Source organism: Pinus tabuliformis, chromosome Q (assembly GCF_031772625.1).
Source record: "Pinus tabuliformis cultivar Carrire ecotype Pingquan chromosome Q, CPIR1, whole genome shotgun sequence".
NCBI lineage: Eukaryota > Viridiplantae > Streptophyta > Pinopsida > Pinales > Pinaceae > Pinus > Pinus tabuliformis.
In genome coordinates this window covers 567,351,407-567,366,649 of record NC_142296.1, presented here as the reverse complement: position 1 = coordinate 567,366,649, position 15,243 = coordinate 567,351,407, and the positions used below count along the sequence as shown (strand labels likewise).

Sequence of the window (15,243 nt, the reverse complement as noted above, 5' to 3'; positions counted from 1 at the left end):
ACACTCATATCAAGCAAGTTCTATCTACAATAGCGAAGGAGAAGAAGAGTAGCTAGGAGGATGAAGAAGAAGAACGGAAGTCGAAATCCTGTCAAGGAAGTTTTTCTCTTGTCTCGCTAGGGTTTGTGAACCTACTAGTTGTAGAAGGACGAAATTCTATGGCAGTTGCAGGGGGCGAAATTGCATGGTTGAAATTGTATTGCAGGGGTCGAAGTTGCAGTACTAGTGTAGGAGTATCAAAGTGCTGCAAGTTGTCTCAAGGAAGATCTTATTAGGGCTTGGCTTGGGGCTTGGAGGGATTATTGGCTTGGGGCTTTGGGTCTTGGAAGTCTCTTTTGTAAGCAGATTCTAAAGAAGAAGGGAAGCATTTGATGGGTTTTCCCCTTTGAGGGGTTTTTCCCTGGCTTGCAGCCTATATCTTGTGTACTCTCTCTCTCTCTGATCTTCATTGTTTTGGTAATCGCTTGATGAACGAATCTAAAGAAGTAATAAAGAACCAAATAACATCACAAATAATTCTCATGATAAGGGAAATAAGTTATAATCTACAAGTCTCCATATTTTCCAACATGGTAACAGAGCTAAGGTGCAAGGAGACTGAAGATCACATCTTTGTTGGCACTATGGCAAAGGGTTACAAGGAAGGGTTTTAAGGTTCTTGGAAATCTCACTAATCTATCAAGAATTGTCTATTGGAGATCATCTCCAAGCTCGCAAAGTAAGTAACAGCTGGAAGCTTGTTCTCCACTTTATCTAGCACATTCAAGGACGAGAATGTATGGGTTATTGACAGTGGCGCCTACAAACATATGACGAGTGAATGCAATCAACTCCAAACCCTATCTAAGGGAAACTCATCTCACTCTATCGAACTTGGAGTCTACAAAAGCTATCCAGCAAAAGCCATTGGATCTACATCATTGGAGCTCGAGTCAAGTGGAAGAATTCACCTCAACAACATTTTATATGTTCCAGGTTTGAAGAAAAACTTACTTTATATTTCTTGTCTAGAGGATAAGGGTGATAGAGTTGCTTTTGTTGATGGCAAGGTTTTGGTTTGGGGTAAGGGCTCTAGTATTAATGAAGCAAGGGTGATTGGGATTCGTGAAGGGACATTGTATAGACTCTATACTCCCCTAGCTCAAGCCCTAGTTCACCTAGAAGTGAGTCCTTCTGAACTATGGCATAGAAGGTATGGACACCTTCATTATAAGATACTGCCATCTTTGAGTCAAATGGTCAATGGCATCCCCGAAATAAAAGAAGATCATGAAGGGATCTGTAAGGGATGTGCTCTAGGAAAGAATGTAAAGAAACTATTTGCAAGTAGTGACACCAAATCTAAGCAAAATTTTAGATCTCACACACTCGGATGTATGTGGACCTATGGCAGTAAAGTCTCTTAGTGGGAATCTGTATTATGTAACCTTCATTGATGATTACTCAAGGAAGACTTGGTTATACTTTCTCAAAAACAAGGATGAGGTATTCGAAAAGTTTCAGGAGTTCAAGAATGAAGTGGAAAACCTAACCGAGAGAAAGATCAAAAATCTAAGGTCAGACAATGGTGGAGAATACACCTCCAAAGAGTTAATAGCTTTCTGCAAAGAAGCAAGAAACAAGAGGGAGCTCATTGTTCCCTATAATCCTGAACAGAATGGCGTGGCAGAAAGGAAGAACCGTACTATTGAAGAATGTGTTAGGGCTATGCTACAAGATCGACGTCTCCCTAAATTCCTATGGGGAGAGGCATGCATAACAGTTATCTACTTACAGAATCAAAGTCCTCATAGGATTCTTAACAATATGACTCTGGAAGAAGTATTTACAGGAAAGAAGCCAAGCGTGGATCATCTTCGGATACTTGGGTGTCCTGTGTATATCCATATACCCAAAGACAAGAGGAAGAAGCTAGATCCAGCCAGTCTAAAGGGCATCTTTGTGGGATATAGTGCTTCATCAAAAGCATATAGAATCTATATCAAGGAGGATCATCAAATTGAAGTAAGCAAGGATGTCATCTTTGATGAAAGCATAGCTTACAAGAAATCAAGGGATGTTCTGGTTGACTCTGATGAAGAAGAGATACCTATCTTTGAGGATATCTCTAGGGAGAATGATGGTCAAGAACCAGGACATACTCAAGAAGATGTTGTGTATCCTTGCGAGCCTATACAACAAGTAAGTGTTCCAGAAAATCGGAAGAGACCTATTTGGCTAAAACTACTCTTCGAGAGGCAGAAGGACATAAAACATCAAGGACATCCAGGGAAAGTAAGAGATTGAAGAGGTATTATGAGTATGTTGCATACGTGACAAAGCTTATTGAAGCGGAACCTTCCTCCTATGAAGATGCAACCAAACATCAAGAATGGAGGAATGCTATGCAGGAAGAATACCAATCCATAATGAAGAATGATGTCTGGGAAATTGTACCTAAGCCAAGTGACAAGTCTATAGTCACTTCAAGTGTATTTACAAAATAAAGCATGCTGCAGATGGAAGCGTAGACAAATACAAAGCAAGGTTTGTAGCAAGAGGCTTCTCGCAGAAGGAAAGAAGGAATTATGAGGAAACCTTTGCTTCCACAACTAGTTATACAATAATAAGATCATTTGTTTCGTTGGTTGCTACTATGGGATGGAACATCCATCAAATGGATGTCAAGACAACTTTTCTAAATGGGACCATTGATGAGGAGGTTTACATTGAGCAGCCTCAAGGATTTGAAATAAATCAAAGGGAGACTCATATCCATTGTCTGCAAATTGAAGAAAGCTCTATACGACTTAACAAAAGCACCTAGGGCTTGGTATGCAAGGATGGATGCATATCTATTGAGACTTGGTTTTACCAAGAGTGCTGCAAATCCTAACTTATATATCAAGGTGGTCCAAGATGAGCTACTTATCATACACTTGTATGTGGATAATCTACTAGTTATAGGTGTAGAGCATCGGATTCAGGAATGCAAGAAGTAGTTAGCAGCAGAATTCGATATGAAGGATCTTGGGATTATGCACTATTATTTGGGACTAGAGGTATGGCAGAAGTCAGGAAATATATATCTTGGTCAAGGTAAGTATGTGATCAAGATGCTTCAAAAGTATGGCACAATGGATTGCAAGCCTGTGATGACTCCTATGATTACCAATTTAAAGAAATTGAGGAGTTCATAATCTAGTCCGGTGGATCCTACTTGCTACAGATAATTGATTGGGTCCTTGATGTATCTAGTAAATACTAGACCAGACATTTGTTTTGCAGTAAATTTCCTAAGTCAGTTTCAGATGGAGCCAAAACATGATCATTGGATTGCAGCCAAGCATACCCTAAGGTATTTAGGTGGAACTATGTATCACTACCTCCGGTACAGTGGTAACGAAGTCTAATTCATGGGATATACAAATTCAGATTAGGGTGGCAATGAGACAGACAGAAAAAGCACAACAGGTGGATGCTTCAACCTAGGATCTTCCATGGTCTCATGGATGAGAAGAAAGCAGGATACGGTTGCTATGGGTAGTGCTGAAATTGAATATGTTGTTGCAAGCGAGGTTTATGAGAAAGCAGTTTGGCTCAGTAAGTTATTATCAGACTTGTTTGAAGGACCGCTTAGCCCTACATGGATAAATTGTGGTAATCAGAGTTGCATAAGAATAACGAAAGACCCAGTGTTTCATGCAAAGACAAAGCATATAAACAACAAGTACCACTGCATCAGAGGCTTGGTAGGAAATGGGGTCATGGAGTTGCACTATCTACCTACAGATGAATAGGTAGCAGACATACTGACTAAAGCATTACCAAACAAGAAGCTTGAGAACCTGAGAGGTAAGCTTGGTTTGGTGGATATATCTTTCCTGATTGAGAGGGAGTGATATCGGATAGTTCTTGTCTTTATGGGTCAGTCACTAGAGTAGGACTAACAGCCGTAAGTCTTAGTGAAGGCCATAAAGAAAGAATGGGCTCTAAAGGATTAGATAAGCATCTAGATTGGAACTGCTTATGGATGGTAGAATCCAGAAAGAAGTTGTTGACTGATGCTCATTGAGGATAAGGTAGGGCATCAAAGAAAAGAGTAGTTGAAGAGGACCGATATTCTTTGAGGATCTAGGTTTGGGAATCCAAGATAAGAATAGTCCTAAAAGGACATACCTTGTAGACATCCGGGTGGGGTATGTGCCCTGAGAGGTGGTGTGGTAGCTCATGTAAAGCCTCTCAGCAGAATGCTCATAATTAAAGATGAGCTTGTCCACTTAAGGCCTTCAAGGACAGTGGTTGTTATGATAAATATGCTTGACAAAAAGATAGCTTATCAATCCGACTCTTCTTATGCGAATGCTTCAAGATTGAGATTCCTTGTTGAGCAGAGAGGCTCATTCTACAGCCCAGTATGATGTGTAACGTTGTCCGTCCGTCATCAAAATTGAAATTTTGCTCATGTCAGCCAAAAAAAATAAAGATCTAAAATCTAAAAATAAAAAAATTAAATAGCTATACAAAACATTTAAATAATGTTGCCTCATAAAAAAAATTGCAAGTGATGAAATTGGATCCCTCTCTGCTCATGTTAGATCCATATTTAAGACGGATCTATACTGGTAACTAGGTTCAGTCTTCATTGTAATCATGACATTGTATATTCTTTATAAAGAGAGAAAGAGAAAGAAAAAGAAATTATATTTTATTTTTGGAGTATGGGTTTCATACACAAGTTTGATTCAAAAGCATGTTCTTCGTCCTTTTAGGTCTTCTAGGTCTTTCTAAGATAAAGAATAATATTGATCATGTGTCATATTCCCATTTGAACTCATTGTAATGAAGAAAGATATTTATTTTATCAAGAAAAAGCCATGGATAAGCCCAAGACCAAGTTGGCCCAAGAGCAAGATCAAGTTGGCCTAAAGGAGGGGTATTCGACCCTCAAGAAAGGCTATAAATACAAGGCAACTCGACCTCCTTTGGATATTCATCTCAAGCAAGTTCGATCTGCAATAGCAAAGGAGAAGAAAATTAGCTGGGAGGACAAAGAAGAAGAATGGAAGTCGAAATCTTGTCAAGGAAGTTTTTCTCTTGTCTCACTAGGGTTTGTGAAGCTACGAATTGTATAAGGATGAAATTTTGTAGCAGTTGCAGGGGGGCGAAATTCTGTTGCGGGGGTCGAAGTTGCAGTAGCAGTGTAGCAATGTCCAAGTGTTGAAAGTTGTCACAAGGAAGATCTTGTTGGGCATTGACTTGGGGCTTGGAGGGTTTATTGGCTTGGGTCTTTGGGTCTTTGGGTCTTCAAAGTCTCTTTTGTAAGCAGATTCTAAAGAAGAAGAGACGCATTTTCTGGGTTTTCCCTTTGGAGGGGTTTTGCCCTAGCTTGGAGCCTATATCTTGTGTACTTTGTCTCTCTGTGATCTTCATTGTTTTGGTAATTGTTTGCTAAAAAGATCTAAAGAAGTAATAAAGAACCAAATAACATCATAAGTAATTATCATGATAAGGAAAATAAGTTCTAATCTACAAGTCTCCATATTTTCCAACAAGCCGCGGATGGGAGGCCATGCACAGGTAGTACAGTGGCTGCGAAGGGTCACCACAAAATGGGGTGGGATCACTAAGAGCATAGTTGGGCCAGGGTCAAGATGGCTCAAGGTCACACAACAAGGAGAGATGTATCGGGGTTGAGCTGGGTGCAAGTCGTGACTCCCAGCAAAGAGCAGAGCTGGGTGCAAGTCGCAACTCCCAGCAAAGAGCAGAGTTGCGCGCAACTCACTAACAGCAGAGCTGGGTTGAGGTTGAGAAATCTGCAGACCACATATTCTCTAGGCTCAACCCAAATCTTGTTCAAAAGGGTGCCCAAGATTGCCAGAAGTGCACCTAAGCTATAGAAGACTATCTGAGGTACAATCTCACAGTTTCTTGGTGCTCCAAGAAGCAGTAGGTTATAGGTCCGTTGCACAAAAGATGAATAAGCTAGCAATGTTTTCGTCAATAAGCAACTTGCCTAGATGCAAGCAATCCTTGACCAACTGGGTCTTCCATGAGAAACTCCCACCTTCTCTATTTTGAGACAATCTTATGACATGACTAATCAAGGCCTCCCACACTATGCCTGAGTGTAGAAGTCTGGCAAACAGATAGCTAGCTACATTTTTGTCTCACAAACAAAATAAGATAGATTGCAAAATCTTGTTTACCCTACAGAGAAAGGGCAGAAGCTTTCAACCAAGACTGACTCTAAGCAGGCTAATTAGCCAGTCTACAAGCAACTAGTGGGAAGCTTAATATGGATTGTAACCACTAGGCCTGATTTGAGCTACGTTGTCAGCTTCATCTACAAAATCATGACAATGCCGAAAGTAGAACATTGCACTGCAGCGAATTTGGTGTTCTGATATGTGAAAGGGACACTTGACTTTGGCATTCCATAGAGCAAAAGCAAAGACAAACTGTGAGGGTATACACATTCAGATTCGGCAAGTTGTGTGGATGACAGAAAATCCACCACTAGACATGTTTTCAACCTTGGCATAGGTGCAATCACATGGGCCATCAAGAAGCAGCATGCAGTAGCCCTTTCATTAGACAGCTCATAGATGATGAATCTATTAAGCTACAGTATTATCCATTAAAGGACCAAACTGCGGACATTTTTACTAAGTCTTCAGTTCCTGACAACTATGTAAAATTTATGGATAAGCTTGGTGTAGTTAGTAGATTGACCATTGAAGGAGGGTATTAAAGTTACTGTCAAAATAACAACGGTGAATAGATATTAGACATAGGCATTAATTAAGTAATTTTGACTTTATGTTGTATTGTGCTTTTATGTTCTATTTCACTTTAGTGTGTATCTTGGTCAATATCCCACATTCATAAAGTGGATTGACTTGACTAGTATGTAGCTTTTTATAGGAAGGCTTTCACTTTTCATTTTAATCAATGAAATACAAGGAACTCTCTCAAGTTATCTTGGTATTTTTTATGTGTTCTATTTCCATGTTATCATAATACCTTGATCTGAATGAACCAGTAATAGAACAGTTAAATTACTATTAACCAAGAGACAAATTCTACTTTGTGCAGACTTTAGTGCCACAAAAACTAAAGGATGTCTTTCATTCTCAAAAGAAGAAATGTAAGGGATGAACAATGCCCAATAATAAGTCTGAAACCTGAAAAGATGAACCCATGACGCATCGGTTGACCATTGGAGCATGAACCTGTAGTGAGGAATACATGCCCTAGGACACTTCCATCGAAGGGGACTAAAACTAAAACGTGGAACTCTGAAAAATTAAAATGTCAATGATTTGATGTTTTAATTGATGAGCAAGAAGTGTGTGCACGTGGGCATAGAACAGTGCCTTCCCATCTGATTGAAATGACTTACTTTCATTGCCAATTTGCTAACCATCTACAACATTGAAATGTTTTATTACAGTATCATTCTGCAAATTAGGGAATGCTTCCATGACATCAAGTTAGTACCCAGTTTTCACTATATTTTTCCCAAAACTAAAAGTTAGTCACACATTCTATTTTGGTGTTCATATGAAAAAGTACCCTCAGTTTACTATATTCTGTATCTTCTATATCACGAAGTGCTTTTTGATTCCCAGTCTAAGCATTGAAGGTTATCTACTGCTTTGTACCCTCATGAAACCAATAACCTGGTGGTACAATACAACCACAAAATACGTACAACTTTGGTATTGTATTTTGCTAGAGGCAATTATACAACTAAAGTCTAGTAGCTAACCTGTATCTGCAAGTGAATGATGCTTTGCTTGAGCATCCAGCAGTTGACTCAGACCTCCTGTTTGCAACATGATTTCTCCTTTCACTTCTATTTCTCTGACCCGCTCAGGACTGCTGCAACAAGGAAAAGAATCCATCTCTTTCTTATGAATTTCCCCCTCCATGTCAAAAGTCTTCTCAGCAGTTTCAATGACTTTCTTAGATCCATCAATTCCTTGCATTGTTGAAGGGTCCGTTTTCTTCTGTGCCTCAGCCAGAAAAGCTTTTCCACTTTGAGTTGAAGAAACTGCAATCTTGGATAGACTGAACTTGCAAAAGTGGTATGAATTTGTCTTTATTGTAAATAAGGGCTGCCTGCAAACCTCAGCATATTCAATCCATCACTCTCTATTTTAGGCTTTCACAATGTCTACCCTTCAAACAAAACCATGGCCACATCTAGCACAAAACAAAATAACTTATAAATTTTGAGTGGACTTCAAAATATTCCTGGTTCGCAGCTAGAATCTGGAATATCAATAATAATATGATCACCCCTCTTTCGTTATATTGCCTCAAAATGTGAAATGGGAAAATAATCTGGACAGCTAAGCTATACCTTGACAAAGCACCGTCCACAAATTCCCAGCATTTAACAGTTCCATCTCTACCCTGGCTAAAATCATTCAAAATCGTATCAATTTAATCCCAGCGGAACAAGAAGGAAGAACCCATGTCCATTTTGAAATGATAACACAAGGAATCAAACTTGGAAAATGACACATACAATACCCTCTTACAAAATTAATAAAAATAGATGCTAACCAATACTGCCTTAGAATAGTAAAACCATGACAAGATTATTTCTACCTCAGAACTTTATTTGCCAGCAAAGAACTTGTGGCAATTCCAATGACACCAGCTGCTGGATTGTGAACTCTGTAAAATGTATTATTGATCAATGCTACGCATAGAAGTTTGTCAATTCAATGCAATTTTGAGAAGCATAAAGCAGTGTAATATATAACATACCTGTAGGATGATATTGTTTTGTGTCGGACCAGATCCCATATCCTCAGCTCGCCAGCTGCGTCACTGAATTAAATACAAGGCTTAATGTGATGATATTATTGCACGAAACATATAAACAACATACATTTTTCTGATTGGCAGACAAGTCTGACTTAGAAAGCTTACAAAAACCATTTATTTGTAGAGCAATCTCTTTCTATTTGAATAAGAGATGAAAGCCCACCCTGTAAAGAGTATAGGTTTACTCGGATGGAAACAAAGAGCTGTAACTGAAGTCCGATGTCCCCTCAAGACTGCAACAGGGTCTGGCGGAGGACGCTTTGTAGTCATTTTGATCGTCAATTACCTATCAATTGAAAATACATTTTTCCCAAATTACCAGCAAAGAACATTGTTAACCCCAAAGAAACTTTTGTGAAGTACGGAAAGAACAAATTATCAAACTCTTCATGCAGTGGAACATACATATATCTGTAGGGGGACTTTCTCAACTCTTTATGAAAAATATTGGCATTATTGCATGCAAGATGAATCTAAATAACTTCAAAGCAGCATTTCATAGTGTTTTGATGCTATTATCCAAGCAGGAAGGAACGCAGAGGAACCAAATACCACTTGAATAAATAACATTGGTTGACAACTAATATAATGTGGTCTGAAGACTGAAACCAAACTGCAGATTTGTGAAAAGAGATAAGATCAGATAAGATAATTATATTTATGTTCAACTAATGACCACAAAGTAGGTCAAAGGGACTGTTGAGTACAATGATGTCCATAAAATGTGGGAGAACCAAACAGTCTCCTATAAAAAATACAATGCATGAATATAAAAGGTACAATGCAGGAACATAAAAGACACAACATATGGAATGCCCTGACGAAGAAGATCCAGGGGCTAATGGGTCTGAGGATCAGACCCATCTCTCCTAACATCCAAAGCTGATTGAAGAGCACTGAAAAAATTCCACAAAGTTTGCTGGCCTGATGAAGAGTCAGTGGGAGGTGTGGACTGTCCACTAACTCGTTCTCTGGGGGAGTTTGTGCACGACTGAGGTCCGGAGGACCTAGTATGTCTCCCAGTGACAGATCTAAGACGATTTAGCTGTTGAGGTCTCATGTGGCGGGGTGAGGTCCCACGGATCCTCAATGGTCTAGAGTCTGGATATGAAACGGTATCAATCGTTCTCTTTGTGCCCCTGTCTGAAGGTAGTACCCGGAAGAATGTCGTGATCCTTTGTGTGGAGTCTAGTCTGATGGGAGGCTGAACACTCGGAACCTGAGAGCCTCCTGCATATATAGGGCCAAACATCTCTGATCGGGATACCTGAAAAAGTCTGCGAGGGTCTGAGAGTCTCTGAACAAGCAATGGAACCTTCCTCTGATCTCGTAGTAGATAGGGCATCCAAAAATGAAGTGCACCTCGGTCTCTACTTCCTATAAATGACATACCTGGTAGATTTTGTTTGGTCTATCAATCTGGTGGTCCATCTCTACCCAAAGTCTATGAGAACCTACTCTGAACTGGCTTAGAGGAATGCGAAGAGCATGCATCCAATGGTGAAACATATACTGGGGTCGAATAATGAGCTTGTCTCTCAACTCCAAGAAGTGCTCAACGTAGAAGGCCATCTTTGGGTGCAACCCTCCCAAAGGATTGACCTAGGTGACCTGGATGAACTGCCTGTAGATGTCCTCCCTAATGATCTTGTTCAACTCTTGTCTAGTAGGTAGAAGGTGACCAGGAGCATCCAAGGAATATCGGAAAGGAGGGAGACGATCCAACTGAATGCCCACTGACTCTAAGAGATCTGAAACTCCTGTAAACCAACATCTAGCCCGGCCCGAGGGAGTAGAACAAGCAATAGTCTCAGAAGAGCAATATGCCAAGTAAGGGTAACAGTCCCTACTCTTTATCGAGTCTGCAAATCCCCGAACACGATGCAAGAATGAGACCAAACTAAAGACTGTCTCAAGCCGAAAAGGCTGAGCTCCAAACTCTGCAAGGATGATGCGCTGAGGTATTATCTGTTTGCATCTAATGATGCGGCAGAGAAGAAGAGTCTGGACTCTCTCAACTGAAGCCCAATCTGACTCAAGTAAAGACAGTCCCCAAATCTCTTAGTGTTATGCTCTTAACCTGCAAGACGATACCAGAATACCAAATATGCGAAAAAATATACCCAGAACATAGAATAGTGAGAAACAACAACAAGTATTTTATTATTCAGAAAGCAAGGTTCACTTGCTTCTTCAAGGGGGCAACCTCCAATAGAGCAGAGCTCGATTACAAAATAAGACACGATGCTCCTCACAGGGAGTCTCTATCCTTTATATATGACTCATACATGCAATACCATGGAGCAATACCATGGTTCTTATTAATACCATCTATCTAATACCATGGCCCATAACTAACTGTGGTCCCGTCATTAAATGCGAGTTAACCACTTACAATTATTAATATGGGCTTTATTGACTCTTTACTTAACTATAACTATGACTTGATCCTACTACATAAATAAGGGGGTTAGGGTGGGACCCTAACATGCCCTCCCCCTTAAGAATAGCCTTGTCCTCAAGGCTGAAGCTACGGAAACTGCTGAAGAATAGTGGTTGGTTCCCAGGTTGCATCTTCCGGAGAGGTGTCTTTCCACTTGACGAGGACTTCCTTGATCATGCGGCCACGCAGGTGCCGTTCTCGTGTGTCTAGGACCTGTTCAGGTTGGAGCCAGATTGACCCTTCTTCATCCAATTCAGGTAGACTGGTTTGAATTCTGCAATTGTTCCCAATCACTTTCTTGAGGCATGAGACATGGAAAACTGGATGGATTTTTGCAGTGGGTGGCAAAGCTAGCTTGTAGGCCACTTCTCCAATGCGCTGAAGTATTTGATACGGTCCGTAGAATTTTGGAGATAGTTTCTGACAACCCTTATCTTTGAGTGATGTTTGCTTATATGGTTGAAGCCTCAAAAATACCTGATCCCTTTCTTGAAATTGGCGCTCTGAGCGATGTTGATCTACTTGTTGCTTCATGCGGTTTTGAGCTTGATGAAGATTCTCTCTAAGATGGGCGAGCATGGTTGTGCGGTTTTGTAGGAGTTGATCCACTGCTTGTACCTTTGAGCAACCCTTGATATAAGTAGGGGAAGGAGGGAGTTGACCATAAACTGCTTCATAGGGAGTCACTTTGGTGGTGGCATGATAGTTGGTGTTATACCACCATTCAGCTAGAGGTATTCACTGTACCCAAAGATGTTGCTTCTCTGAAGTGAAACACCTAAGATAGGTTTCCAGACATTTGTTGACTGCTTCAGTTTGACCATCCGTTTGTGGATGATAGGAAGTACTGAGTTTTAGTTGGGTACCTTGTAGCCTGAAGAGTTCCTGCCAAAAATTACTGGTGAAGATCGGGTCACGATCAGACACAATAGAAGTGGGCATGCCATGCAATTTGAAGATCTGATCCATGAAATATTGAGCGACCAAAGTCGGTGTAAAAGGGTGGGGTAGGGCGCAAAAATGAGCATACTTAGAAAGTCGGTCCACAACCACCATGATGACTGACTTGTTTCCTGACTTTGGAAGACCTGTAATGAAATCCATAGAAACCTCTGTCCATATTGATGCCGGAATGGGCAATGGTTGTAATGTGCCTGGTGCTTTGACTATCTCCCCTTTGTGGCGCTGGCACCCTTTGTGGCGCTGGCAGACATCGCATTCCGCTACAAAAGTAAGGATGTCCTTTTTCATGCCTGTCCAAAAAAATGATCTTCTAGTGCGAGCATACGTCTTCTAAAAGCTTGAAAGTCCTGCAGTGGGGGATAAGTGCAATTCCGCCAAAATGCGGCTTTTGAGGGTGGCTGTTGGTGATATTACGACTCTGTCCTTGTAGCGAAGAATCTCATCCCGCCACGAGTAGCCCTTAATGGAATTTGGATCCGCCTGCAATTGAGTAATGAATTGAGAGAACTAGGGATGTGAAAACCATTCCCTGTGAGCCTCTTCAATCCATTCTGGAATGGGAAGGGAAATTGCGAGCAGGGTACTTTCCTCCTCAAATTGGCGAGATAATGCATCTGCTACAATATTTTCGCGCCCTTTCTTGTAAATGATCTCATAATCATATCCCAGCATTTTGGCGAGCCATTTATTTTGTTGTGGGGATGATAGGCGTTGCTCCAAAAAATATTTAAGACTGTGATGGTCTGTGCGGATTTGGAAACGTCGCCCCAATAAGTAAGGACGCCAGGTATCTACTACATGTAAGATGGCCATCATTTCCTTCTCATAGGTAGATTGTCCCAGATTCTTCCCACTTAGTTGCTGGCTTGTGAAGGCCAAGGGTCGACCGTCCTGCATTAAGACCGCCCCAATACCCGTACCTGAAGCATCACATTCAATGACAAAAGATTTGGTGAAGTCGGGTAGTGCTAAGACTGGAGTGGAACACATGGCATTTTTGAGAGCTGTAAATGCCTGTTGTGCTTCATCATTCCAGAAGAATGAATTTTTCTTGAGGAGTTGAGTGAGGGGCTTCGCAATGCGACCATAATTGCGGACAAATTTGCGATAGTAGCCGGTGAGACCCAAAAATCCTCTCAGGCTCTTCAAGGTCTTAGGTTGAGGCCAATCCTGCATTGCCTGGATCTTTTTGGGGTCCACCTTGACACCTTCATGCGCCACAATGTGGGCCCAAATACTCAACTTCTTCCATGCCAAAAGAACACTTGGACATCTTAACAAATAATTTATGCTTGCGGAGCAGTTGCAAGAGCGGATCTACATGCTGAAGATGTGCAGCCCAAGTGCAACTGTAGATGAGGATGTCATGAAAGAAAACAAGGACAAATTTCCTGGATATGGTTTGAGAAGGTGGTTCATAAGGCTCTGAAAAGTAGACGGGGCATTACAAAGACCGAATGACATGACCAGGAACTCATAATGGCCTTCATGAGTTCGGAAAGCAGTCTTTGGAATGTCGACTTCCTTCATGCGAATTTGGTGGTAGCCTGCGCGAAGATCCAGCTTAATGAAGAATTGAGCCCCATTGAGTTCATCCAGTGAATCATCAACAACCGAGATGGGAAATTTATCTTTGACTATCAACTTATTGAGGGCCCTGAAGTCTAGACACATACGCCATTCCCCATCTTTCTTGAGCACCATGACCACCGGTGATGAATAGGGACTAATGCTGGGATGAATGACGCCTGCTTCCAAAAGTTCGTTGATTATTTTTTCTATTTCATTTTTTTGGGTGAACGGATATCTGTATGGGCGCACATTTGGTGGTTGGGCCCCTGGGACCAAGGTGATGCTATGGTCATGTTCCCCTCTCGAGGGTGGAAGCTCATGAGGCTTGTCAAAGACTGGCAGATGGTTATTTAAAATCTGTTGCATCTCAGGATGAATCAGCAGAGAATTGGGTTCGACGGCTTGGATGGCATTAAATTGAGCTATAACTCCATGATGGCCCTTTTTTAACAATTTTCCCATCCTATGTAAGCTGATGATAGAGGGAGCTCCCGCCTGGAGTCCGCGGAGGGTATGTGTGGAGTTGTTCTGCTTAAAGCTCATATATAACTCCTGGAAATCCATTGTGATTGGCCCAAGTGTGCGAAGCCATTCAGCACCGAGGACAATGTCGCACCCTCCCATGTGTATGGCAAACATGTGGGTCTTCAACTGATAATCCCCCATTTGAAGTTTGACATTTTCACAGCGGCCTTCACATTTCATTGTTCCCCCATCCGCAATTTGGACTTGGAAGTTAGAAACTGCTCGTACAAAACAATGCACTGCTTCCGCGACTTTTTGATGGATAAAATTATGTGTACTTCCACTATCAATCAAGACTACTACTGGGCGATGCTTAATAAAACCTCTGATTTTGAGAGTTTGAGGTGAAGAAATCCCTGCCAAAGCATGCAGCGAAATAACTGGTTCGTCAGGGACATTGTCCTTCTGGTTGTCCTCTTCTGCCTCCTCAGGTTCCTCAAGTGGTGGGGCTTCCTCCGATGAGCTGTAATCAGTGGCATCAATTTGAAAGAATTTGGGCTCCTTGCATTTATGACCTGGGGAGTATTTTTCATCACAGTAGTAACATAATCCCTGCTTTCTTCTTTCTGCCATTTCTGCAGGTGACACCTTTTGAACCTTAAGTGTTTGAGTCGTGCTGTGAGCCTGTGGGGGGCGACCCTTGGTGGTGAAATTTGGGCGAGTGGACTGGGCCGCTAACGCACGTTCCACGTTACGAGCTACCTTGCAAGCCTCTGACCATGTGGGAGGGTGGTGCAGTCAGACGTGGGCTTGTATGGCTTCTTTAAGACTGCTGATAAAACATTCCGTGTAGAACGCATCTTGGAGACCCCTAGTGCGGAAAGCTAAGGCTTCAAAGGCTGTAATATATTCATCCACTGTGCCAGTCTGTCGGAGCTTAGTGAGACGACCCAAAAAAGCGGAGTCATGGTCAAAGC

At 41.4% G+C, this 15,243-nt stretch overlaps 1 protein-coding gene across 4 annotated transcripts in view; it reads right to left on the bottom strand.

Moving 5' to 3' along the window:
- The window catches only part of EMB2757 (Transducin/WD40 repeat-like superfamily protein), a 249,143-nt gene that overhangs the window by 226,258 nt on the left and 7,642 nt on the right, over positions 1–15,243 (bottom strand). For all 4 annotated transcript variants that reach the window (XM_089384886.1, XM_089384888.1, XM_089384889.1 and 1 more), the window contains exons 2-6: positions 8,987–9,109; positions 8,764–8,826; positions 8,602–8,670; positions 8,351–8,407; positions 7,754–8,106 (exon numbers count right to left, since the gene is read on the bottom strand). In XM_089384886.1, coding sequence (XP_089241012.1) covers positions 7,754–8,106; positions 8,351–8,407; positions 8,602–8,670; positions 8,764–8,826; positions 8,987–9,093 — 649 coding nt within the window. In that variant the 5' untranslated portion in view covers positions 9,094–9,109. The remainder of the gene's footprint in view (positions 1–7,753; positions 8,107–8,350; positions 8,408–8,601; positions 8,671–8,763; positions 8,827–8,986; positions 9,110–15,243) is intronic.